The 24,233-nt window shown below is 47.3% G+C and overlaps 1 protein-coding gene across 12 annotated transcripts in view; it reads left to right on the top strand.

Moving 5' to 3' along the window:
• The window catches only part of PTPRT (protein tyrosine phosphatase receptor type T), a 1,054,416-nt gene that overhangs the window by 1,008,208 nt on the left and 21,975 nt on the right, over positions 1 to 24,233 (top strand). For all 12 annotated transcript variants that reach the window (XM_059407029.1, XM_059407023.1, XM_059407028.1 and 9 more), the window contains 3 exons: positions 865 to 1,014; positions 2,081 to 2,254; positions 6,072 to 6,203. In XM_059407029.1, coding sequence (XP_059263012.1) covers positions 865 to 1,014; positions 2,081 to 2,254; positions 6,072 to 6,203 — 456 coding nt within the window. The remainder of the gene's footprint in view (positions 1 to 864; positions 1,015 to 2,080; positions 2,255 to 6,071; positions 6,204 to 24,233) is intronic.

The raw sequence follows: 24,233 nt of genomic DNA, 5'->3' as shown, positions 1-24,233 counted from the left end.
TCAAACGTTGGTTAAGGGCCTGGGGACAATAGCAACAGCTTCCACCTGGTGGGTTTGCAGAAGACTTTCCAGAGGGAATGAAGCCGAGGGGCCATAGCAACAGGGGCACGGGGTTCCAGGGGAAGAGAACAGCAGGAGCCAAGGACACAGGTGGCAGAGGAGCCCAGAGGTCGGGAGCAGACCCTGAGACAAGGCATGTGGTTGATTTGGGAGGCGATCCCAAGACTCACAGGTTGGAAAGCAAAGAGAAGGAAAGGAAGCCAGGCCGTGTGACATCGCTGAGGGGATTTGCAAGCTGTTTCACCCTGTGGACACCTGGAGCTCAAGCCTGCTTGGAGCCCTGAGGGAGTAGGGAACATGCCCTCCCAAATATCCTACCTGGGACAGAAGGAGCTTAGGTGTTTCTGCCCCAAGTCTCTGGTGGACACTGTTTGAAGGTTCCTTCCCGGAGCGCTGACTCTCCAGCCTTGCTGGCTGGCCCTGGGCACAGCCCCAGTGTGCTCCTGGGAACTGAAGAAATCCCTCAGCACGAATCTCAGGTGCTCAAGGTTAGCAGCCTCCAAGGTAAAGGCAACAGCCAAGGGGACAGAGGCAGGCACCATTAGCCCGTGCTGCGGCAGGTCCAGAAGTTTCTAACTGTCATCTGTGACTATACTGCTCGGTCCCACAACGTAGTCTCACCTTTGCGCAGGGAGCTTGGGAAGAATCAGGGAAGCTTGGCCCTTTGGGGTTGGAGAGGAAGCCGTGATGCGGCTATGCAAATCCTGCCCATCCTTCCCAGCCATGGGGTTACATCTGGGCAACATATGCCCAGGCCACTCTTCTTCTCACCCAGACCCCTCTCTCCCCTCCATGGCGTGGCAGGAACAGTACGTGTTCGTGCATGACGCCATCCTGGAAGCGTGCCTGTGCGGCAACACCGCCATCCCCGTGTGCGAGTTCCGCTCTCTCTACTACAACATCAGCAGGCTGGACCCCCAGACCAACTCCAGCCAGATCAAAGACGAATTTCAGGTAAGAGCAAGGCCTGGGCTCGGTGACCCAACCAACTTCAGTGGCACTGAGAACATTCGTGGCGTTTTCTTTGTGAGAACGGATAAGCCCAGTGCTTCCAGTGTCCGAGGCTCTAGAAAGCTGCAGAATGAATTCCAGAACATTCCACGCACAACCGTGAACCGCTATGAACCAATCACTCGATGACTGTTGACCCTTGTTTTTAACTAAGATCCTGTGTTTGAACGAATGGAGTTCTAGCTAGTGTGATTTGTGGGTGGAGACGAGTTTCTAAACACAGGTGTGAGTTTCATGCCCCACCATCCCTAGGGGGACTCAGGTTTTTTTGCCATTTCTGTACAATTGGAGTGTGTGTGTCCTAGATCCTCCCAACTACCCAGAATGGGGTCTGGAGGCCAACACCATCAGCTGCACCTGGGAGTTCATCAGAATGTAGCATCCTGGGTCCCACCCACAGCTTCTGAACCAGAGTGTGCAGTGTAGCAAGATCTCCAGATGACTTGTCTGCACACGAGACTTTGAGAAGCACCGTCCCATAGCTCAGATCAGCTCAGATGTAGCACATCTGTACCTTGCAGCCCAGGTAGCCAGAATGGTGGCATCTTGGTCTGGAGGCCTGGACATGAATCACTGCGTAAGCCAAGAGTCCAGCCTTTTGTTCTCAGGTCTGTGCAGGGGTCATCCCTCGGCAACAGGAGCTGAGAACCAGGCAGCAGGAAGCAAGGGAGTTCCAGAAATTGAGGTGCAAGTCCTCAGCCCTCTGACTCCCTGGCTGACCCACCCTTTACTAAGATGAGCAGGTTGGCAGCCTGTGTCTGCTCTGCGCATGGGCATGCTGCCTCTGTAGCCTTGGCATCAGGGTGTCATACAGTCCCGATAGGGAGATGGCAGCACGTCACATGGAGAGGAACAAGCCCTGGGGTGGGGGCGGGATGGTGGGACGACTGGAAGGCCAAGCTTGGAGGATGGAGATAGGATGGGGTAGGCGGAGTTTGAACTTCACCATCTGCTCTATTTGAGGCACATGGCTGAGCAGTGCCTACCTGTCTGTCTTTGTGCCCTACAGACCCTCAACATCGTGACCCCCCGAGTCCGGCCCGAGGACTGCAGCATTGGGCTCCTGCCTCGGAATCACGATAAGAACCGGAGCATGGATGTCTTGCCTCTGGACCGCTGCCTGCCCTTCCTTATCTCGGTGGACGGAGAGCCCAGCAACTACGTCAATGCCGCACTGATGGACGTAAGCTGAGCCCTGGCTGGCACTCACTGGGAAGTTCCTTCTAGGCGGAGATGGCTGGAGCCCAGGGCACCGACACCCCTCGCCACCACCCCCCGGCAGCCTCTCCTTGCTCCTGATCTTCTGGCCCTAAGACCTTTGCTTCCCCGAAGGCTCTGGTCCGAACCTATAGACAAGCTGTGTTCTGGACTCTTTGCTCCCATATCAGCCTGGAAAGAATGCACCCAAAGCATAAAGTGTGTGTCCATGACATCACAGTGCAGGCCTGCCTAGTCCCCTCTCCTGCTGCCTAGAGAGCTGACTCTCAGCCCTCCGTTCAGTTCAGGAAACATTCTCTATGCCAGGCCTTGGCCTGAGCCCTGGGAATACAGGACGGTACAGACATAGGTTCTGCCCTCGAGGGGCTCCCAGGCAGGTTCCCAGATAACTCCTGTGCAGAGGCAAGATTGAGACTGACAGGTTACTGGACAAGTGATGGGATGTGGCAGAGGGGGCACAGAAGGGGACAGGACGTGTTCCTGACTGTCCCATCAGGGGCACTGTCTCCTGTTTTTTCAGCATCAAGTCCAAGAAGGGCACTCCCTCCCTGACCTGGTTGAGGAATCATGACCCTAATGAGGAGGTCACGTCCTTGCCCCAGTGGGTCCTTGCTCCTGACTCGCAGGCTTCCCCACTGGCCCTTCATCTCCTTCCAGTGGTCATCCCTCCATCTTCTGGAGGTAGAGATGTTTGCGGCAGGAAGGAGCCATGGATCATCTGGTCTCATCCTTGTACTTTTCAGCAAAGGAAACTGAGGCCAGAAAGAGGAAGAGACTTGCTCAAGGTCACTGGGAAAGCTAGAGCCAGAACCCAGAACTCACACTCTAGAACATTCCGTGAGCCTTCCCCACAGTGTGTGCAATCCAGGAAGACACAGACGTCTTGCCTCCCGAGGCTCCAGATCAAGAATATCATTGCCTGATTGGAGATAAGCCCTCCCAGGTCCCCCTCCCTACCCATGTCCAAGGTCACAACCATGCAGCCCACATGGACTTCCCGTCTCCCTCAGAACAGGCAAGAATATAGAGTGTTTTCTCTTGGGGTTAAAGCCAACTATCTCTCTGACCTCTGATCCTCCTGAAACTCTCCCCAAGGGCCCTCAGTGTTGGAGGCAGGGCGGTGACAGGAGCTTAGTGCCTATCAGCTCTTTCGGGTCCTGCCCTGGCCTCTGCCCATGGGGGGTGCCCAGCTCCTCCACGGACACCCTTCTATGGGTCCAGAAGCAGGGAGCTTTGTCCTGGTCAGATCAAATAGCTGGAGGTGGAGGGGAGACCTCTGGCTTTAGCTTAGGGCCCTCCAAGATCAATGTGTGCATGTATGTGTATGTGTGCGTGTGCGTGTGTGTGTGTGTATGGCAAGAGTTGGAGCCTGGGGGTGTAATCACACTTCCAAGTTCCTCATTGCTTTTTCTCCCACTTGTCCCAATTCCCTCTCCTTGACTTCCTCATCTATGCAAGGATCAAACATGCTTCTGGCCTCTACTTAGTAGGTTAGATGCTGCCTGGAGCCAGATGCCTTCTGCCAAGCTCTGATGCTGATTGTGTTCTCTTTGTCCACGGGGCATTTCTCCTGTGAGCCATCACCAGGCCTTTGCCTTTCTTACAAAAAAAAAAAGTCCTTATCTGTATTCCAGTTCAGTCTGTGCATTATCTGGTAACCATAGCAGCTTTTCTCCTAGCAGAAAAATATGAAGTCCTCTGGGTTAATTTTTAATGTTTCCCCTGGTAAAAGATGATGTTATCCATGAAATGGATTGCCGGCTGATCCCCGAAACCCGGCAGAAGCGCGGATCTCGAGCATATTTTCAGATAAGGCTTTGTCAGGCATGCTGGCCTAATAGAGCATTTATCACAGAGACAAGGAAAAAGGAAAGAGAACTAACATTCGCTCAGTATTGGGCACCATGTCAGAGCCTGGACTTATCCTGACTCATTCTGTATTTGGGTGTTATTGTCCCCACTTTCTGGATCAAATACTGAGGCCCAGAGTATTTGCATGACTGTCTCCAGGTTGACTGACTCAGAAAGGGTGAAGCCTGGGTTCTATCTTTTGACTCTTAAAATCGAGATTTTTTTCCATGTCTAGAAATGGCTCAAAGACCTGCTATCTGCCTCTAGAGTTTGGCTTTTGGGGAAACTAAATATTGCCCGCCCAGGCCACCTCCATCCTTGGATCATCCCATTGGTCAGAAGACCCTTGGAAGGGGTGCCGGGTGGCTCAGTAGGTTAAAGCCTCTGCCTTCCACTGGGATCATGATCTCAGGGTGCTGGGATCGAGCCCCGCATCGGGCTCTCTGCTCAGCAGGGAGCCTGCTTCCCTCTCTCTCTCTGCCTGCCTCTCTGCCTACTTGTGATCTCTGTCTGTCAAGTAAATAAATAAAATCGTAAAAAAAAAAAAAAAAAAAAGACCCTTGGAAGACAGGACCCTAGTATCTATAAGTCTGCATTTTTTTTTTTTTCTTGCCACCGGGGCATCAAGAGATCATTTATGTAATATGGGTGGCAAAGTGTTTTGCCTGGGTCTTCCCCTCATTTGGATGGGCCTACCCATCCGTCTTCCCTCCCCATCTTCCTGCTGACTCGCCACTCGGCCGAAAATAGCTGTGTCTGCCACAGGGACTATCTCTCAAGAAAGCTTGTTAAGAAGATAAGCTGTAGTCAGTCTCTGGTTTCACAGGCCACTAAAGGAGAAGCCCTCCAATCTTTCCAAACACCATCTTACAAGATACTGTAGTAAAGAGGGCCCAGTCAAAGCTTCCCACGTAGCCCAGATTTTCACAGGCTGTTTTCTGTGGGCCTGTTTCCCCATCCGTAACATGGAACTGAGTGGATTCATTTGTTTGCTGGACCTGTTTTGGGGGGGGCGGTCTCAGGTGCCAGCCCCAGCACCAGTGCCAAGGATAAAGAATCATGTCAGGGATGTTTCTGTCCTACCAGTGGGCTCACAGCTCATTCACGTGCACCAGTCTTTTCCCAAACACAAATCTCATTCACTCTGCGTGACAGCTATCCCCCAAATGGGACTTGTGATTCCCATTTTCCAGATGGTGGACCTCTTAGAAAGGTCTAATAACTTGCCAGGGCTTAGTACCAAAAAAGAGCTGTACAAATAAATGATGGATGGATGGATGGATGGATGGTTGGATGGATGGGTGGTTGGTTGGATGCATGATAACCTACAAGTCAGAAAGCTGGATTTGAACCCCAGTTCTGTCTCATGCGAAAACCCGAGCCTTCCACTGCCCATTGTCTCACAACACACCATGTCCATCTTCTGACAGGCCAGCTCCACCCTCATTCTGACCCTGGGGCAGGAGTGAGCCTCCTGTAATACAGGAGGCTCTCTGTCTTGGGCTGAGCCACCCCCTCCTCCAGCATTGTGGGCACAGAAACACAGATATCGCCAATGTCCCAGGAGGTGCTTTGGGCAGCAAAGCAGCAAATCTGCTTCCAGAATCTTTCATTTCATATTGTAATAATGATTATTTGCTGAGCTCCAAAACATAAATAATTTATTTGGATAATCCCCAGCCGAGTGACACTTTCCTAATGAAATGTCTTAGTTTAGAGGAGAATGAGTTCGTTATGAGAAGGCCCCCTTGGCCACTGGGGGCACCCAGAGATGCCAGAACTAGTAGGTGTCTTAGGCAATCTGTTTGGCAGGCTCGGCGGGGGTGGTGGGGGGTGGGCGGGGGGGCTCTGGCCGTCATCCAAGCCTCCTCACCATCAGAATATCTCTGCTGGGTGTGTCTTTTATGAAGCCTATGTCATTCCTTTGTCAGAGCCACAAGCAGCCTGCTGCCTTCGTGGTCACCCAGCACCCTCTCCCCAACACCGTGGCAGACTTCTGGAGGCTGGTGTTCGACTACAACTGCTCCTCCGTGGTGATGCTGAATGAGATGGACACCGCCCAGGTAGGAGGACTGCAGCTGCCGCCTAGGTGTTCAGGCGCGTTTGGGCAGCCTTGCCCGAGGGTTGGAGGGAGAGCCTGAGAGTCAGCGCATGCCGCCTCCGCCCGACCGAGCAGCCTGTGGACAGGTCTGGCTGGCTTCGAGCACAGGTCTGGCTGGCTTCAAGCACCAAACCAGCCTGTCCTGCTGCCAGCAGAGGCTGGTGGTCTCATGCCCCGCCACCTCCCACTCTGCATCCTCTCATTTCCAGCAATGACTCCCTAGTTGGGGGCTTTGCCCAGCCCTCTTCCCCAGTCTGGGGCCAGATTCTGTTGCTCCATCTGCCAGGCACTGATCAGGGTCTTGCTTCAAATCCCACTGAGCACACCAAGCCCAGAGGCTCCCAGAGCCTCCCCAGCTCCGAGCACCTCCAACCTGCAGAAGAGCCCGAGGCCTGGCCACACCCAGCCAGCCAGGCAGCCTAACCCCTGGGAGATGCAGCCCACACTGCTCAGACCTTGGACCCTTGGCCCATGAGCCACCGTGAGGACTCTGGTGTCATCACACAGGGCTCTTGTGTCCAGACAGACTTCATGCCTTAGCCCCCCGGGGTCTGACGGCTCCAAGCGTCACATGCCTACAGCATGTTCCAGTGCTCGGGACACGTCATGGGAAAGCTTCTGGAGCCCGTGCCCCTCCACAGCAGGGCAGGCATTCCTAAGTGGGACAAGTGGGAATGGCCTTTCTGGTGTCTTGAAAGAAACTCAGGGCACCTCAGCGCACTCCTGCGTGCGTGCCGGCCTTGTGTGGGAATGAAATACAGTGGGTCTGAGCTGTGGTCTCGGCCCTGCGGGGGCTCCCAGCCTTGCTACAGAGACGGATGAGCAAATTGTCCCGAGCTCGTGTGGCAGCGCCGTAATAGAGGTCAGCCGCGAAGTGCTGTGCTGGCCGGGAACAGGGAGCAATTAATTCTGCCCAGAGGGTGACGGAAGACTTCAAAAAGAAGGTGACTTTGGCCTTGAAGAAGGCAGCATTGGTTTGAGGGTGTGAGGCTGAGGGAGATGGGAAAAAGCCCTCTGTGAGCAGAGGGAATGGGGGCAGGGGGGGGTGACTGTGTGTGGCCTGTTTGCACAACAGCTGGGGTCGCAGTGGGGCTGGGGTCTGTTGGGAGTGGGACGAGGGAGGTGAGGCTGGAGAGTGCGACAGGGCGCAGCGGGGGCTGCGACAGAGTTGGGCTTTGGCTTGCCGGGATGCTTACTTTGTTAGCACCAGAACCCTTTCCTTGACTAAAACGCTCATGCAGGCGGGCGCAGTGAAGGCAACAGCTCTCACCTAGCGTTGCTCCTGCTGAAGCCGCCTGGGTGGGGGCTGGGTCCCTCCCGAACACCCACCCCCACCCCCCACCACCGCCAGTGCTTCTTGGAGAGTCAGGACTCTGGGTGCCTTTGTGAAGCCCCGGGCTTCCCGGGAGCACTGTGAGACAGCACTTGCTGTCCAGCGGGGAGAGATATAGCTCTTGGAAGCCCGGGTATGGCTAAGTTCTCCTTAGAAAGCTGCATCTGGGGATCCACGAAGAGGAGAAGCTGGAGGGAAACCTGCCAGCCAGGAGATGGTAGAGGAGGATATTGCAAATGCCCCGAAAAGCGAGGTGGGGGTCTGAACTGAGGGGGTGGCTGGGCGGGCCGGACAGCAGGGCTGGGATGGGGGAGCTGGGCTTCCAGATCCAAGTCCATGGGTCTGGAGAGCAGTGGATGCAGGAGGTGAAGGAGACGTCGCAGACGGTGGCAGGGGCCCAGGTCTGGGCAGTGGGCCTCTGTGCGGAGGCAAAAGGAGGCCCCGGGTCAGTGGGGGGTGGGGAGCGGGGCGGGCATGGGGAGGAGCAGAGTATGGGAGGGGCCTTGAGTGCGGGGGGCGGGGGGGATGTGCTGGGAGAGACATGCTCATTCTTAGGCCGTATTTGTGGCGTATCTGTGTCCCACTGGGAGCTCTTCTAGGTGTTTGGAGCATGTCCTGGGTTAAGACAGAACAAGCAAAACAGGAGACTGTCAACTCTGCTGCAACTTCTGTTCTCAAGTGGAGGAGACAGTGAAGAACAAACACCCTATATGTGCTTAATTATATGTTAGAAGGTCATGAGTATATGGGAAAAAAATATGAGGGCAGGGTAAGGAAGATTGGAAGGTGGGTTTGGGAGTAAAATTGTGATAGAGGGTAAGGCAGAAGGTCAGTTTGGAAGGTAGGGAGAGAATGAGCCGTGTGACCGTCTCTAGGAAGAGCATCCCAGAGAGAAGGGACAAGCCACACCAACCCCTGATGGTGGGTTCATGCCTGGCACATCTGAGGAATGGCACAGAGGCTACCGTGACCGAACAGAGCGGGTGCCGCAGGGGACCCAACAACATGGCAGGGCCACTGGGTCATGGAGGGCCTTGTGGGTCATGGGAAGGACTTGAGGTTTTAGTCTGAGAGAAAAAGGGAGCCACTGGCAGCTTTTGAGGAAAGGAGTGACCCACTTTGACTTTAAAAAAACAAAAATCCCTCTGGCTACTGTGTTGAGAACAGACTGTTGGTACTGGAAGGGGAGAGTGTTTGCTAAGGGAGTGAGCAGAAAGGGCAGAGAGGCGGCGGTGACGAGGGATGGCCGCTTGAACCTGCGGGCAGCAGTGGAGTGGATTCTTGATATATCCGGAAGGGAGACCCGATTTATCCTGACAGACTGAATGGGGAGTGGGAGAGAGAAGAGGTGACTCCAAGATCTGGGGCTCAAACAGTAGATGACTGGAATTCAAGAGAGCCAGGACGTTAAATGGATTCCCATAAAACAAAGATGCCTGCAGTGCCCGACTCGGAAGCCATAGCCGTCCTATTCCTTTGCCTAAAAAAGGAAAACCGTGAACTCTGCTCCCTGAGCCCCTGAGTGAGGTGGGGCCCGTGAAGGCCTGTTTGCTGTCCGCCTTTTCCAAATCCCTTTTTGTAAAACCAGAGCTCAGGCACAGAGGAGGCGTTTCAAAGAACCTCACTTTGGGATGTGTAGAGAAGCAGGGGTCAAGGTCATTGGCTCTGGCTCCCCTTTCCAGGGTGGGTCTTGGGTAAATGAAGATTTCTTATCCCCAGATGTTGATATAGCCTTCGAGAATTGATTTCCCTAAATGCAAAAACACCAGGCTCAGAAGAGCTGTGGGGTTGGCTGCCATATGTAGCCGGCAAGCATCCCCCAACATCGGCAGATGAATAGAGCACTTATGGATATAAATATCATCACCGAAACAGCTGGGTGCCTTGTGAAAATAAACAATGACACCGCGTGAGCCTCAGAAAAGCCGCCCTTGACACCTGGAAAGGCGGTTCTTTGAAGTGCTGTCAGCATCTGCCTGCCAGCGTGTCCCTGCCAAGACGGCCTCGGCTTCCTGGCCAGCCCAGCCACACAGATGGGTCTGCCCTAGGTCCTGGGCATCAGCAGAGGACCAGTGCCACATCCTTTGGTTGGACCGGGGCCGAGACCATCAGGGCTCGTGTTGAGGGTTGTGGCAGAACTACCTGTAAGTCGCTGAAAAATAAGGTGGAGGAGAGGCTGAGACCTCTCCAAGTGCCTTCCTTTCTTGCCCTGTGGGCCAGTTGGCCTGCCTTCACTCGGAATCCTATACCGCATCATTCAGTCAGCCACCCCCGGCCACAGATACTCTCCCTTTCTCCACAGTGGCAGCGTGGGCTGAAGATAGACTCTGAAGGCATCTACATGTCTTCAACCTTAGAGACTTTTTTTTTAAGCTCTTTAGGACTTCAAGGTCTGTGATCAGATTAGTGGGGCAATGACCTAGAACCACAACATCCAGCAAATGGTACTGTGGTTTCCAGTGGGCACCTCAAAAAGAACCTTTCTGGTCACACCCAACAGTCCTGACTCAAGATCCCTTCCATCCTTGTGGGCTCAGTGGGTAGACCCAGAGCCCATGGCGAACAGACACCAAAAAGGAGCCCTCTTCATGGTCATGTCGCACCCGCCATATTGTTTAGCTAGCTCAGGAGACCCTCTGGACCAGCCTTGGGGTTGGGGGTGTGCAGTAGGCAGAATCATGTCCCCCCCCCCCAAACACCCCCAAAGCTGTCCACCTCCTTGTCTCTAAACTGGCCAACGTGTTGTTTTACAGAGTAGAAGGGACTTTGCAGATGTGGTAAAGTTAAAGACACTGAGATGTTTACATTGTCCTGAGTGGTCCAGGTGGACCCAATATCAGGATCCTAGTAAGAGGGATGCAGAAGACCAGAGTCCATGGTGATGGCAGCAGAGAGTGGAGTGGTACAGCCACAGGCCCAGGAATGCTGGCCGCCTCGCAAAACTGGAGAAGATGAGGAATGGCTTGTCCCCTGCAGACTCCAGAAAGGAACACAGCTCGGCTGACATTTTGATTTTAGCCCTTTAATACTCATTTCAGATTTCTGACCTCCAGATAATAAATTTGTGTGACATTAAGCCACCACATTTGTGATTTGTTGCATCAGCCACAGCAAACTAACACAAGCAATAAAACTGAAAACGGGAATTCAGGCCCAGAGGCATAGGGATCAGTGCCAGTGCGGGGTGTGAGACTGCAATCACGGGAACATCCAGAGTCAGCAGTGCTGGGCTGGAAAGTGGTTTGGGCTGGAGAAATCCATGTCTGAATCAAAGTCCATCAGGAACCATGAGAGAGCAAGATGGGGAGAGCCAAGAACAAGGCAGATGTCCACCTCAACAACCACAGGACTCTTGCAGACCCAGAAGAAGACCTTTTAAAAGTCAAGGTGCCTGCTTTCTGAGTTGCATTCAATCCTTCAGTCATCGCCCTGCACTGATTGAGAACCTACAGTGTCCCAGGCACAGACCAGACATGGACAAAAGAGGTACAAAAACCCACAGACCCATGAAGCAGACATGGTAGTGAAGTAATGTCTACCTGCCAGACTCCCTTTGACATCAAACAGGATGCAATCGTCTTTAGCTGGAACCATCTCAGCCAAGAACCCCAAGTGGCAAGAAGAAGCTGACCAGGAAACAGAAGGGAGGGAAGAGCCAATGTCCCAGCAGCATGTCACATCACCCCCCGGGCTCTGTGGGCAGCTCTGGAAGAATCCAGCAGGAGAGGACCACCGCACATCACCCCACCAGCCTGGAATTGGGTTTAGGGTCAATGAGACCCAGTATCACTTTGGTTGTCTCCACACAGAGAGTCCTATGTGTTTAGGATTCTTGGCTACCCCACTCATTGATTACACTGCCTACACCTGCAGCATCCCGGAGCTTCTCAGTGTTTCACTTGTCACTCATTCGTGAGAGAACACATTATTGTGCTTACATCTTTGAGATTTTATCAGCTATATGTTCTCCAAACACCTTTGATATTTCCCTGGCCTTTCCTCCATAGACCTGCTATTTTAGAAGCTTTTGTTTTCTGTATTTAATTAATCATTTGTTCGTTTTACTCGGATATTTTTCCATGAATGTAACTACCCCAGTGAATTTCCAGTTGGCAGACAGAGCTAACACGAGATGGTCTCATTCCAGCCCAAAGCCAGAGCTTCAAGGTCCTCCACTCCAAGACAACATGATCTCCTTAGGCTTTCAAAGACTGTGGAGAGATCTCATTGGCTTCTCCTGCCAACTTTTTGGGCCTCACTTTGGAAATTACTGATCTGCCTGACGTCCATTTCCCCTCACTTTGCACATCAGGAAGATGAGGTCCAGGTGGGGAAAAGGATTTATCTAAAGCCCCATAACCCACCACTGACTTAGACCCAAGGCCCTCTACCAGGAATTGTGAAGATTTGGGTCACCACTTAAACAATAGGATTTCCAGGGCCTCCGTGCCTGATAAATCCCTGACTGGTACCTGGATATATGGAGCAGGAAGGGATGTTCTTTGGTTTAAAACAAATAAGAGCTCTATAAAAACTGAGTCGCCCAGTTCTGAGGCTCCCACCATGGAAAGTCAGAGAGTTCAGATGATGGTAGGCCAGGTAGAAAGGTGAGGGATGGTGAGACCAAGAACAGGGCGTTCCCATGGAGCTTCCAGAAGTGAGAAAGGCAAGCAAGCTCATCATGCTCCCAGGAGAAAAGCAGGGGAGATGTTTCAGGGATGTCTTTTCTTGTCATTATGCCTGCAAGACAAATAGCAAGCATCGATATTCCCATTTTATCTCAGCTTGTGAAAACACAGCCTAACCTGCGGGCAAACCCACAGAACACTCAAGTCTCTGTTTCCGCGATCCTCAAGTCTGACTTTGCAAGGGGCTGTGTTTCTGTGTCAGTGGGGGTAACGGTAGAATGAGTAGTCTGGGGCCGTGAAATCTGACTTCAAGTTCTAGCACTGCCACCGACTTGGTGCCTTAAGCCAGTTTCATGACTTGTCCTAAGTCTCACATGATTATCTGTTAAATTCATGTAACCCAGAAGTCAGCCAAGTTCACTCTGTCGTTGAAGATTTCATTGAAATGGGTTCTGCTTCCTCTTCCCCATCCTGTGGCCAAGTCCACTGTCCATTCCACAGATTTCTGGGAATTTCAAAGGAGTCCTGTTTGCATACACACTTCCCAGTTCCTGCTCAGGCCTTCTGGGGGCAAGGTGGGATTGGAATTCCAGCAATGCCCCCCCGTCCAAAGATTGAACATTGCACATCCTCATTCTTAGCCCTCCCACCTTGCCTCCTCACCCCTGCCATGTGGCAGCACATCTCTCCCCTACACTCTGTTGCCCAAGCCACTTCCGACCTCTACCTCTCCTCCCATGCCTCCCTTAGTGATGCCACCTTCTACCCAAAATTGTGCCTTTCTTAAGCTGTACAGTTGCACTCTCTTTTTTATTTTAATGTACTGTTACATAGAGTGAACATACACTATTGAATTAGTTTCATGTGTATTTATAATGTAGCAGTTCAGCAATACTGTAGGTCACTCAGTGCCCATCAGGCAGGTGCACTCCCAGTCCCCTTCACCTTTTACACCCAACCCCCATCCACCTCCCCTCTGGTAACCATCACTTTGTTCTGTATAGTTAAGGATCTGTTTTTTGGTTTGTCTCTTTTTTACTCCGTTGCTCCTTTGTTTTGTAACTTAAATTCCACATATAAATGAAATCATATGGTATTTGTCTTTCTCTGACTTATTTTGCTTAGCATTAAACTCTCTAGATTCATCCATGTTTTTGCAAATGGAAAGATTTTGTTCTTTTTTATGGCTGACTAATATTCTTTATATATACTGCTTCTTTATCCATGCATCTGTGATGGACAGGTAGGCAGCTTCCATAATTTGACTAATATAATTAATGCTAGAATAAACATCAGGTGCATGTATCCCTTTGAATTATTTTATTTTGTATTCTTTGGGTAAATACCCAAGAGTGCAATTACTGAATCATAGAGTAGTTCTACTTTCAACATTTTGAGGAAACCCCATACCATTTTCCACAGTGGCTGCACCGATTTACATTCCCACCAGTAGTGCGTGAGGGTTCCTTTTCTCCACATCCTTGCCAACACCTGTTATTTCTGATGTTTTTGGTTTTGGCCATTTTGACTGGTGTAAAGTGATATCTTTTTTTTTTTTTTTTTAATTTTTTATTTTTTATAAACATATATTTTTATCCCCAGGGGTACAGGTCTGTAAAGTGATATCTTGTTGGGTTTTTTATTTCATTTCCCTGATGATGAGTGATATTAAGCATCTTTTCGTGTGTCCATTAGCCATCTGAAAGTCTTCTTTGGAGAAAAGTCTGTTCATGTCTTCTGCCCATTTTTCATTGGATTATATGTTTTTGGTGTTGAGTTGCATAAGTTCTTAATATATTTTGGACACTAACCTTTTATCAGTCATGACTTTCAGTTGTTCTGACTGTTGGTTGCTTCCTTTGCTGTATAGAAGCTCTTTATTTTGATGTAGTCAATGATTTATTTTTGCTTTTGTTTCCCATACATCAGGAGACATATGTAGAGAGATACTGTTGTGGTTGATGTCAGAGAAATTACTTCCTGTGTTCTCTTCCATGATTTTTATGGTTTCAGGTCTCACTTTCAGATCTTTGATCAAATTTGAAGTTAGTTTTTGTCTATGGTGTGAGAAAGGGGTCCAGTTTCGTTTTCTTGCGTGTTGTTGTCCAGTTTTCCTGATAGCATTTCTGAAAGGACTGCCTTTTTGCCATTGGATGTTCTTTCCTGCTTTGTTGAAGATTAATTGACGATATAACCATGGGCCTATTTCTGGATCTTCTATTCTGTTTCATTGATGTATGTGTCTGTTTTTGTACCACTACCATACTGTTTTGGTGACTATGGTTGTGTAATATAACCTGAAGTCTGGAGTTGTGATGCCTCTGGCTTTGCTTTGCTTTTTCAAGATCACTTTGGCTATTCAGGGTCTTTTGTGGTTCCATACAAACATTGGGATTACTTGTTCTATTTCTCTGAAAACTGCTATTGGTATTTTGATAGGGATTGCATTAAATGTGTTACATTTCTTTGGGTACTATAGACATTTTAACAATATTTGTTTTTCCAGTCCATGATCACAGAATGTGTTTCCATTTCTTTGTGTCAATTTCTTTCATGAGTATTTTATAGTATATTTTCAGAGTACGTCTTCCACCTTTTTGGGTAGGTTCCTTTCTGGGCATCTTATTTTGGGTGCAATGGTAAATGTGATTGTTTCCTTAATTTGCCTTTCTGATGCTTCATTGTTGGTGTCTACAAATGCACTGGATTTCTGCCACTGATTTTGTATCCTGTGACTTTACTGAATTCATTTATCAGTTCTAATAGTCTTTTTAAATTCAATTAGCCAACACATAGCAGTATAGCATTAGTTCTAATAGTTTTTATGGCAAAATCTTTTGGCTTTTCTTATATATAGGATTATGTCACCTGCAAATAGTGAAATTTTTACTTTTTCCTTACCAATTTGGATGCCTTTTATTCATTTTTCTTGTCTGATTGTTGTAGCTAGGACTTCTAGTACTCTGCTGAATAAAAGTAGTGAGGGTGGACGGGGGGGAAGTGGTCAGAGTGGACCTCCTTGTCTTGCTCCTGAACTTAGTGGATAAGCTCTCAGGTTTTTCCCATTTAAGATGATGTTAGCTATGGATTTTTCATATAAGGCCTTTAATATGTTGAGATATGTTCCCTCTAAATCTGCTTTGTTGTGGGCTTTTATCATGAATGGATATTGTACCTTATTAAATGTTTTTTTTCTGCATCTATTTAAATAATCATATGGTTCTTATCTTCTTTATTAATGTGATTTATCACACTGATTGATTTGCAGTATTAAGCCACCCCCCTTTTTTTTTTTTTTTTAGTATATTGTTGAATTCAGTTTGCTAGGATTTTTTCGAGGATTTTTGCATCTATGTTAATCAGGGATATCAGCCTATAGTTCTCTTTTTTGTGGTGCCTTTGCTTTTGGTATCAGGGTAATGCTGGCCTCATAGAATGAATTTGGAAGTTTTCCTGCCTTTTCTACTTTTGGGAACAGTTTGAGAATAGGTATTAACTTTTCCTGAAATGCTTGGTACAATTCACTGTGAAAGCTTGTGGTCCTGGGCTTTTGTTTGTCGGGAGTTTTTGATTACTGATTCAATTTTCCGGCTGGTAATTGGTCTCTCAAATTTTGTTTGTTCCTGCTTCAGTTTTGGTAGTTTACAAGCCTCTAGGAATTTATCCATTTTTTCTATATTGTTCAATTTTTGGCATATAATTTTTCATAATTTTCTCTTACAGTCCTTTGTATTTCTGGGGTGTCAGTTGTTCTTTCTCATCTTTTGTTTCTAATTTTGTTTGAGTAATCTTTTTTTTCTTTTGATAAGTCTAACTAGATGTTTATCAATTTTGTTGATCTTTTCAAAGAACCAGCTTCTGGTTTCATTTTTTTACTTTCTAGATCACGTATTTCCACTCTAAACATTATGATTTCCTTCCTTCTGCTAGTATCGGATTATGTTTTTTCTTCTTTTTCTAGCTCCTTTAGGTTGTAAGTTTGGGTTATTTCTTTGAGATTTTTCTTACTTCTTGAGGTAGGTTTGTATTTTCATAAACTTCCCTCTTAGAATAATTTTTGCTGCATCCCAAGGGTTTGGGGGTGTTATGTTTTCATTTTTGTTAGTTTCCATGTACTTCTTGATTTCTTCTCTGATTTCTTGGTTAAACCATTCACTGTTTAGTAGCATGTTATTTAACCTCCATGTGTTTGTGATCTTTCCAGGTTTTTACTTGTGGTTGACTTCTAGTTTTATAGCATTGTGGTCAAAAAAGATGCATGGTATGATTTTGATCTTTTTGAATTTGTTGAGGCTTGTTTTGTGAGCTAGTATGTGATCTCTTCTGGAGAATGTTCCATGTGCACTTGAAAAGAATGTATATTCTGCTGTGTTAGAATGGAACGTTCTGAATGTATCTATGAGATTTGTCTGGTCTAGTGCATCATTCAAATCCATTATTTGCTTGTTTTCGGTTTGGTTAATCTGTCCATTGATACAAATGGGGTGTTAACATTCCTCAGTATTACTGTATTATTAGCGATTAGCTCCTTTATGTTTGTTGTTATTTTATGTATTTGGGTGGTCCTATGGTGGGTGCATGTATATTTACAATTGTTATCTTCTTGTTGGATTGTCCCCTTTATTATTAGAGAGTGCTCCTCTTTGTCTCTTTTTACTTTGTTTTGAAGTGTATTTTGTCTGATATAAGTATGGCTACCCTGGCTTTCTTTTGACATATAGTTTGCATGATGGATGTTTCTCCGTCCCCTCACTTTCAATCTACAGGTGTCTTTAGGACTAAAATGAGTCTCTTGTAGGCAGCATATAGATGGGTCTTCTTTCCTTATCCATTCCATCACCCTGTGTCTTTTGATTGGAGCATTAATCCATTTATAATCAAAGTAATTATTGATATATATATATGTATTTATTGCCATTGTGTATTTGCTTTGTGGTTGGTTTTGTAGATTGTCTCTGTTTTTTTTTTCTTCCCTTGCTCTCTTTTCTTGCAATGAGTTGCTTTCTTTAGTGATATATTTAGATTCCCTTCTCTTTTTTTGTGTATCTATTATTGCTTTTTGATTTTTTATTTGTGGTTATCATTAGGATTATATATGACATCTTCTACATATAGCAGTCTATATATTAAGGTGATGGTTGTTTAGTTTGAACACATTCTTTACTCCTCTCCTCCCCCACATTGTAAGTTATGGTGTCCTACTTTACATCTTTGCATTTTGTGAGCCTTTGATTTTTTTAAATTTATTTTTTATTTATTTTCAGCATAACAGTATTCATTGTTTTTGCACCACACCCAGTGCTCCATGCAATCCGTGCCCTCTCGAATACCCACCACCTGGTTCCCCCAGCCTCCCACCCCCCGCCCCTTCAAACCCCTCAGATTGTTTTTCAGAGTCCATAGTCTCTCCTGGTTCACCTCCCCTTCCAATTTACCCCAACTCCCTTCTCCTAACTCCCCATGTCCACCATGCTATTTGTTATGCTCCACAAATAAGTGAAACCATATGATAATTGACTCTCTCTGCTTGACTTATTTCACTCAGCATTTTTTACAGATTTACTCATTTTTATTGCTTTTGTGCTTCCTACTTTTCTTACTCTTACTTATGGTCTCTCCTTTCCACTCAGTGAGTCTCCTTTAACATTTCTTTAAAGCTGGTTTAGTGGTCATGAACTCCTTAGCTTTGGTTTGTCTGGGAGACTCTTTCTTTCTCTCAAATGACAACTTTGCTGGATAGAGAATTCTGGGCTGAAGATTTTTGCATATATTATGCCACTCCCTTCTGGCATGCTAAGTTTCTGTTCAAAAATCTGGTAGCCTATGGGTTTTCCCTTGTAAGTTACTTCTTTTCCCTTGCTTCTTTAAAATTCTTTATCACTACTTTTTTTGTCTTAACTACTAGGGTCTTGGTGTGGTTCTCCTTGGGTTGATTTTGTTGGGGGATCTCTCTGCCTCCTGGTCTCGGTATCTGTTTGTTTCCCCAGATGAGGGACATTTTAAACTATTATATCTTCGAATAAATTTTCTGCACCCTTTTTTCTTTTTCTGTGGTACCTGTTATTAAGCTTGATGAAGTTTCTGAGTTCCCTACATCTATTTTTGTATTGTATAATTTTTTTCTCCCACCTGCTCAGCTTGATTACTTTCCATGACTCTGTCCTCCAGGCCACTAAGTCATTCTTCTGCTTCCTCTAGCCTGTATTTATTCCATCTCGTATATTTAGTTTCATTTATTGTGTCCTTCACTTCTGATTGGTTCTCTTTGTTATCTCATTATTAAGGGTCTCACAGATGTCCTCCACTCTTAAGTCCAGTGAGTATCTTTATGACCATTAGTTCAAATTCTCAATCAGGCATACTACCTATCTCTGTTTCACTTAGGTCTCTTTTTGTGGTTTAGTCCTGCTTTTTCATATTCCTCTGTTTCCTAATTTTGTCTACCTCTTTATGTCTATTTTTCTGTGTTGGGAAAGTCAGCTATGTCTCTTGGCCTTGAAAGTAGTGGGCAGGGCGAGCACTTTTAACAAGGTAGCCCTGGTCCTTTGCCAGAGGGAATGTGACTCCTCTGCTAAGACTTGGGCCAGCTGGGGCCAATCCACAAAGCATGCACAGGCAGGGCACACAGTACTCACAAGTTGTGGGCACTGGTTCTTTTCCAATGGGCATAGGCCATGCTGCTGAGACCAGGGTGCCTGGGGCTGTTATAATATGTGCATGGGTGGGGCATACAGTTTTAAGTAGGTGCATGTGTCCTCTGCGGGAGGTGACCAGCTGCCACCATTGCTGCCAAGACTGAGGCCCTGCAAAGCACACATCTAGAAGACATGGTGTTGACAAGATTTACAGGGTCTTCTCAGGCAGGAACCCCATAGCATCAGGACTCAGGCAGACATGACTGAAAAGGGCTGATCTACCAAAGCACAGGGGAGCAGGACTTGGTGTAAGCAAGTTAAGTAGTTCATGTGGGTGCTGTGCTGGTTCCCACAGGTGGCCATGTGTTTATGCTGGGGGTGGGGGGTAATGGCACCTGCCAACCCCTTTGTTCCTGGAGGGATCTCCCTGCGAGCCCCACCTCGCTGGGATGTGCTCTGAGATGAGTAAATAACACTCCAACCCATAAGTGCCTGGCATTTTCAGACTGCTGCTTCCAGGCAGGATCTCTGTGGGCTGTCTGTTGTGCTGTCTGTTTGAGCCTGGGGACTCAGTTTCCTAATGCCCTCCAGGCCTCCCCAGCACCAAGCCTGCTGATTTTTTAAAATTCCAGGCTTAAAGTCCCCCAGTTGTAAGAACTCAGAAAATTCAGTTTGGTTTCACAGCCAGATGCTATGGGGATTCATCTTCCCCCTGACTATCCTGTTGGGATAGTCAGTTTCTCTCCCCTCTCTTCACCCACAGCTCCCTCCCAGGGTTGACCTATAAATCCCTTTAATTGCACCCTTCCTACCCTCTTCCTGTGACCTCTTCTCTACATTTAGTTATGGAGTTTGTTCTGCCAGTCTTCAGGTTGTTTCCTGCATTATGTGCACGGATAGGAGCATTAGCTTGTTGTATCCCCGGGATGAAGTGAGCTTAGGGTTCTCCTCTTACACCATCTTCCCCAGAAGTCCTTCCTGAGCTCTGTTTCTCACGCCTGCCCTGAGACTTTGCCATCCATCCATTCTACTGTCCTTTGTAGATATTCTTCTAAACTCCTATCCTTCCTCCCTAGAAACAGACTCCAAAGCAACAATCCTAAGTTCACCCACTACAATAGCAACAGCATTTTTCACCCTGTGGGGCTGTTGAGAGGCAGAATTGAGAAAGATGTGTTTTGACCACCAGCCATGTGCCTTTTGCTCTCAGCCCCTTGCTCTGTACCTGCCACCTCGCCCTCAATCTCTCTTCCTTAGCTGGCCAATTATGGGTTTTTTTTAATATTTTTATTTATTTGACAGAGAGAGTGGTCTCAAGTAGGCAGAGAGGCAGAGAGAGAGAGAGGGAAGCAGGCTCCCTGCTGATCAGAGAGCCCGATGCAGGACTCGATCCCAGGACCCTGAGATCATGACCTGAGCTGAAGGCAGAGGCTTAACCCACTGAGCCACTCAGGTGCCCCAATTTATAGAATTTAAAGGAATTTTATATCAGGGTACCTGGGTCAGTTAAGCATCTGCCTTAGGCTCAGGTCATGATCCCAGGGTCCTGGAATTGAGCCCCATGTTGGGCTCTCTGCTCAGTGGGGAGTCTGCTTCTTCCTCTTCTTCTGCCATGCTATTCCTCCTACTTGTGCCTACTCTCTCTGTGTCAAATAAATAAATTTTAGAAATAAAGGAATTTTATAATCACTGATCTAAATTTTGAAACCAGTTTAAGTGACTTTCATATTTTTCCCTTATAAATACTAATTCAGCTTTACCTCTAAGTGGCCCAGGACTGATTTCTCCTACTATGAACCTTAATAAGTATAGTCTTCCATTTCTGAAGCTGTGATATTACTTGGCCTTTCCATTCTATGAAAGTATCGTTTAATTAACAAAAGGCATAACTAAGGTACACTGAAATGTGCTTTTGAATGGTTTATTCCAAAAGTAGGCCCATATGCTAGTTTTCATTCAACTCATCAGAGCACATTTATTCCAGTGACTAACAGGCTTTCTGATTCCATCAGCAAGAAAATGACGTTCAACAGTGAGGCTACTCCACATTTGTTATATCTCACGTGTGAATTTGCACTCCCAAAGGACATCTTTTCACGGCCCAAACAGCTATGGAGAGCACTAGGTGGAGTAATGTATGGCATCTGTTCCAGGGCTAGCCACACACGCTTGGTTTAACTTGGTCTGACAATAAATAGCAAAGGCCCCTCTGCTTTTCTGGCAGAAGTGCGGGCATTTCTAAATCAGATGTAGCAAATGGACTGGCTTCCCCTCCCAGATGTGATCAGCAGCACTCGCCATGTGTGTCTGCAGTGGTGAAGCCTTCCCTTCGAGGTGGCAACACTGTCCCTCTCAGACTGTTGGGGAAGAAAGGGGGGTGGGTGCCAGGACATGAAGTGGGAAAAGGCCACTGATCCAGACTCTAGACTAGAGGACTGGAACCTATTCTTGGAGGAAAGCCACTTCAAAATGTTTTCAACTAGTTAAAAAAAAAAAAAAATGCCAGAGTTGCATTGAGTGTGCCTGTAAGCCCAGGTCAGCTGTGTTCTCATGGTCTCAGAGGCAAGTGGGCCTTCTTGAACCCCTGCCATTTTCCAGGGCCTTAAGAAACCACAGGTCTCCTAGGGAAGATGGCAGAGTAGGGGGATCCTGAGATCACCCTGTTCCACATTTTTTTTTTCATTTTTAAGATTTTATTTATTTATTTGACAGAAAGCACAAGTAGGCAGAGAGGCAGGCAGGGAGAGAAGAGGAAGCAGGCTCTCCACCAAGGAGAGAACCCGATGTGGGGCTCGATCCCAGGACCCTGGGATCATGACCTGAGCTGAAGGCAGAGGCTGTAACCCACTGAGCCACCCAGGCGCCCCATGTTCCCACACTTTCAACTAGGTATCTTCCACATCCCAAATCAACAAATCAGACAGTGATCCAAAGATTGGCAGAGCTTCACACCTAAATATAGACAAGAAACTGCATCTGAAAAGTTAGGAAGGTCAGAAAGGCAAAGGAGTGTGGCCCTCAGGATCGAGGGAGCTGCATGTGTGGAGAGCAAAGAAATGAGCCTTTGCACTAGGGAACTCACCCACGGAAGACTAATTTCCATTACATTTGGCTTTAAAAACCAGAGGGGTCTGGGTCGCCTGGGTGGCTCCATTGGTTAAGCATCTGACTCTTGATTTCAGCTCAGGTCATGACTTCATGGTCCTGAGATCATAAAATACGTGTGTGTGTGTGTGTGTGTGTGTGTGTGTGTGTGTGTGTGTTTAAAAATAAAAACCAGAGAGGCTGAATTCTTTGAGCTTTAAAAGTCAGCTGACTGAGCCCTAGACAAGCCAGGAGGGCAAGTGAAAGCTGGGTCACCACCCTTAAAGAGACAGCAGCCTGCCCAGAAAGGCAAGTTAAAGTGACAATTTATACAAGACCAGGGCAAATGGGAAACAGGTCTGTTCATACTGATTTTGGAGTGTACTGTGGGACTTCTCTGAAAGTGAGGGACCTGACAGGCACCATGTGCTGCCCCCGCCCGCCCCCCCCACCCCCCAGCATAAACACAGAGCCACCTCTGAGAAGCAGGGCTACAGAGACAGTTCTGCCTGACCTGCTGCTCATGCGCCACACCCCAGAGTTCTCCTGAGGACTCACCAAATCCAAACCTGCTGTCCTCTCTGCCCTAGACAAATTTTGTTAAAGCTGCACCTGTGTCCTAACCAACCGATAGATGCACAGCAGCCTCAGTGGGCCAGGCACATCACTGTGTCCCCAGCTGCCACTCTGTGCCATAACCAGCAACCGTCGCATGCCATGTCCTCCTGCACACCCACAACCACTATCCATGCATCAGGCCCAGCCGCTACCAGCCACCTTCATGCACCACTCCCAGCCTGACACACCCAGAAACCCTGGCACATGGGCCCTCCTGGCCCCAGCATGCACCCCCAAGCTGCCACAGCATTTCAGGAGATCCAGCATATGACTGGTGGCCCAGCAAAAATTTTGCTATTACCACTGGCCCACTCCCAAGTTCCCCAGCAGCACGCCCCCTTGGAGCTAACACCAGAGAATAAGAATAGACCAGAACAAGGAGAGAGTCAGCACAGACAACTGCACTAAAAGGAAAGGTGACTCAGAACAGCGGGGTACAAGCAACAAATATAGGAAAGTCTGCTTAAGTGCCAGGTTCTGGTGAAAAGGGGACATTGCACTGCAGGGCATTCCAGGACCTCTTCTTCATAATATCACTACTTCTAAGAACAGAAGACACAGCTGACTTCCTTAACAAGGAGAAACAGACACAAAGAGGCAGACAAAATGAAGAGACACAGAAATTTATCCCAAATGAAAGAACAGGGCAAGGCCACAGCCAGAGATCTAAGCAAAACAGATATAAGAAACATGCCTGATAGAAAATTTAAAGTGATGATCAAAAGGATACTCACTGGACTTGAGAAAAGAAGGGAGGACATCACTGGAATATTTAACAAAAGGTAAGGAGTAACATAACAGAGATAAAGGACTAAATAAATGGAATGAGAAACATGTTCGATGGAATAAATATAAGGATAGAAGAAGCAGAGAAATGAATTACTGACTTAGAAGACAGATTATTGGAAAATAATCAAACTGAACAAAAGAGAAAAAAAAGAGTTATGCAAAAGGTGAAAACTTAGTGAGCTGACTCCATCAAACATGATAACATTCAGAAGAGAGAATGGGGAGCAGAAAATTTATTTGAAGTAATCGCTGGAAACTTCCCCAGTCTGGGTAAGGAAACAGATATCCAGATCTGGAGGTACAGAGAACTCCCATTAAAATTAACAAAAGCAGATGTACACCAAGATGTATTATGATTTAAATAGCAAAAATACGGTCACGAAGGAAAAATATTACAAATAAAGCAAAAAAAGACAGTTACATACAAAGAAAAACCCAAAAGGCCATCAGCAGTTTTTTCAGCAGAAACTCTGCAAGCATGAAAGCAGTGGCATGATAAATTCAAAGTGCTGAATGGGAAGAGCCTACAACAAAGAATATTCTATCCAGCAAGGCTATCATTCAGAATAGAAGAGATAGTTTCCAAGACAAACAAAACTAAAAGAGATCATGACCATTAAAGAAGCTCTGTCCACAATAGCCAAACTATGGAAAGAACCTAGATGTCCATCAACAGATGAATGGATCAAGAAGATGTGGTATATATACACAATGGAATACTATGCAGCCATCAAAAGAAATGAAATCTTGCCATTTGCAACAACATGGATGGAACTAGAGCGTATCATGCTTAGCGAAATAAGTCAAGCAGAGAAAGACAACTATCATATGATCTCCCTGATATGAGGAAGTGGTGATGCAACATGGAGGCTTAAGTGGGTAGAAGAATAAATGAAACAAGATGG

This window comes from Mustela nigripes, chromosome 7, assembly GCF_022355385.1.
Source record: "Mustela nigripes isolate SB6536 chromosome 7, MUSNIG.SB6536, whole genome shotgun sequence".
NCBI classification, from domain to species: Eukaryota; Metazoa; Chordata; class Mammalia; order Carnivora; family Mustelidae; genus Mustela; species Mustela nigripes.
This window is presented reverse-complemented; position numbering and strand designations above follow the sequence as displayed.